A 2,105-nucleotide genomic window follows, 5' to 3' on the forward strand; every position below is an offset into this window, starting at 1 on the left:
GCTAGGGCAAAAAAAACTGCATGTGCACCCCTTCGGGTACCCAGGACAGAGTTTGGCAAACGCTGCCTTAAAGGGACCTAATGGGAACGTTGCCGCATGTCCTTAGGACGTACCCTGTTTGCTGGGTTAATAGATAAATAGAGTAAATAGAATCAAATGAGTTGCTTGTTATAAACTCAATATAGATCCATCTCTATGGAGTGGTTACATGTTGACACTGAAACTACAATCCCATGTGAGCATACACTATGATATATTTAGAGGCTAGCAGGACAAGTTATTGGAGCTGTATCCCTCTCTCAAGCAAGAAGACATTTCATGGACACAAGTTTCTTCATTTCTTTCACACCTCAGAAGTCTGACAATGTACAGATATTATCGGGATATAAAAAATAAAAAAAATGGAATAAGAGTTTGAAGGATGATGTGAATTTGCTTTGTTAAAACTATTGTGTTTAGTCTGAGCCTACACAGAATCAAATGATTCACACTTGCATTCATTCACATCAATACACACTCAAGCCTTGTAAGGACTAAGAATTGTTGCATTGACCAGAGGAAGAAAATTAACAAAAGCTATGGAGAACTCAACCCAAGTCAAGTTCTTTTATTTATTTGGCTTACAAGAGACATTTAACAACAAATCGGTCTATTTTATCTTGTCTCTTATCACATACCTTCTCATCATCACTTTGAATCTGACTCTGATCATAACAATCATTCAGGAGAAAGGCCTCCATGAGCCCATGTATATCTTTCTATGTAGTCTATGTGTCAATGGATTGTATGGAACTGCTGGTTTCTACCCCAAGTTTTTACTGGACCTTCAGTCAGATGTTCAGGTGATATCTTATGGTGGATGTTTTACTCAAGCCTATGTAATATACACATCTGTCATGTGTGAAATTTCTACTCTAACAGTGATGTCTTACGACAGGTATGTGGCAATATGCAGACCACTACTATACCATAACATTGTGACACCTTTAACTGTTAGAAAGTTACTCTTATTTTCTTGGTGTTATCCTTTATTTATAGCAATCATAGCAGTTATTGTAGCCGTCAGAATTCCTTTGTGTGGATCTCGCATTGATAAAATCTTCTGTGACATCCCGTCTATACTGAAACATGCATGTTTACCCATTACCATCAATCAGAATTTGAACAAATTTGTAATAGTGGTTAATGTTTTACAGATACTTTTGACTGTATTTTCTTACTGTCAGATTGTAAGGACTTGTGTAAAGTCAGCTAAGGGAAGGATTAAGTTCACACAGACATGTGTGCCACATTTAATAACAATAGTTATTTTCATCACAGTGACCCTGTTTGACACCTTGCAAGGGTGGAATAATGTAAGTACTACGCTAAATATGCGTAATGCAATGGCTGTACAATTCCTTGTTATACCACCTGTGTTAAACCCTGTCATATATGGACTTAACCTCCAGCAGATTCGAAAGGCATTTTTTAGAATGTGTAATGCACATAAAATCATTGATATGAGACGTTAGTTACATGATTTTACACAACAGGGACACATCCTGAAAGAAGTCAACAAAAATAAAGGTAAATTCAGCCAAAACTGTTGCAAGGTTAAATGGCTCCTCATTTTTTGATACCTATAGCCAGGGGCGCAACTTTGGTTTTAGAAGTGAGGAGGGGGGGGGGACATAATCTGGCAGGGGGTCTGGGTGTCCTCCCTACATTTATTTGGGCATCTAATGCTAATTTCCTGCATTTCTACTAGTGCTGTACCCGACCAAAACAATTCTTGGTCGACCAAGCAAAGTATTTTCTTTCGACCGATCGATTTGTCAACATTTATAAACATGTATTTTTCCATATATAGACACCCTATGTGCCAATTTATCTTACCATTTCTACCAATCTGCGTGTCAGTTATGATTTTCATATGCACATTTTCCTGGAACAGTTTCATTTAATTTATAATAGTCTTTATATCTCAAAATCATTGTCTGTGGTTGATCTACATTTTACAATCTTAACCTAAATGAAAATGACACAAATCTAAAAGTAACTTTTATTGCCACTGCCAACTATGTAAAAATAGCCTACATAAAGCCAACACATAAAAACATTGC

General features: G+C 36.8%; 1 protein-coding gene across 1 annotated transcript; it reads left to right on the forward strand.

Annotated features, from left to right (window-relative positions):
* Positions 1 to 578: 578 nt before the first annotated feature.
* Positions 579 to 1,514, forward strand: LOC311101568 (olfactory receptor 6N1-like; the record flags this gene model as incomplete). Its single annotated transcript, XM_084142698.1, has 1 exon — positions 579 to 1,514. One exon carries the CDS (start codon positions 579 to 581, stop codon positions 1,512 to 1,514), a length of 936 nt encoding a protein of 311 aa, XP_083998824.1.
* Between the last annotated feature and the right edge of the window lie 591 nt (positions 1,515 to 2,105).

This window comes from Coregonus lavaretus (assembly GCF_964263955.1).
Source record: "Coregonus lavaretus genome assembly, chromosome: 26".
Taxonomy (NCBI): Eukaryota; Metazoa; Chordata; class Actinopteri; order Salmoniformes; family Salmonidae; genus Coregonus; species Coregonus lavaretus.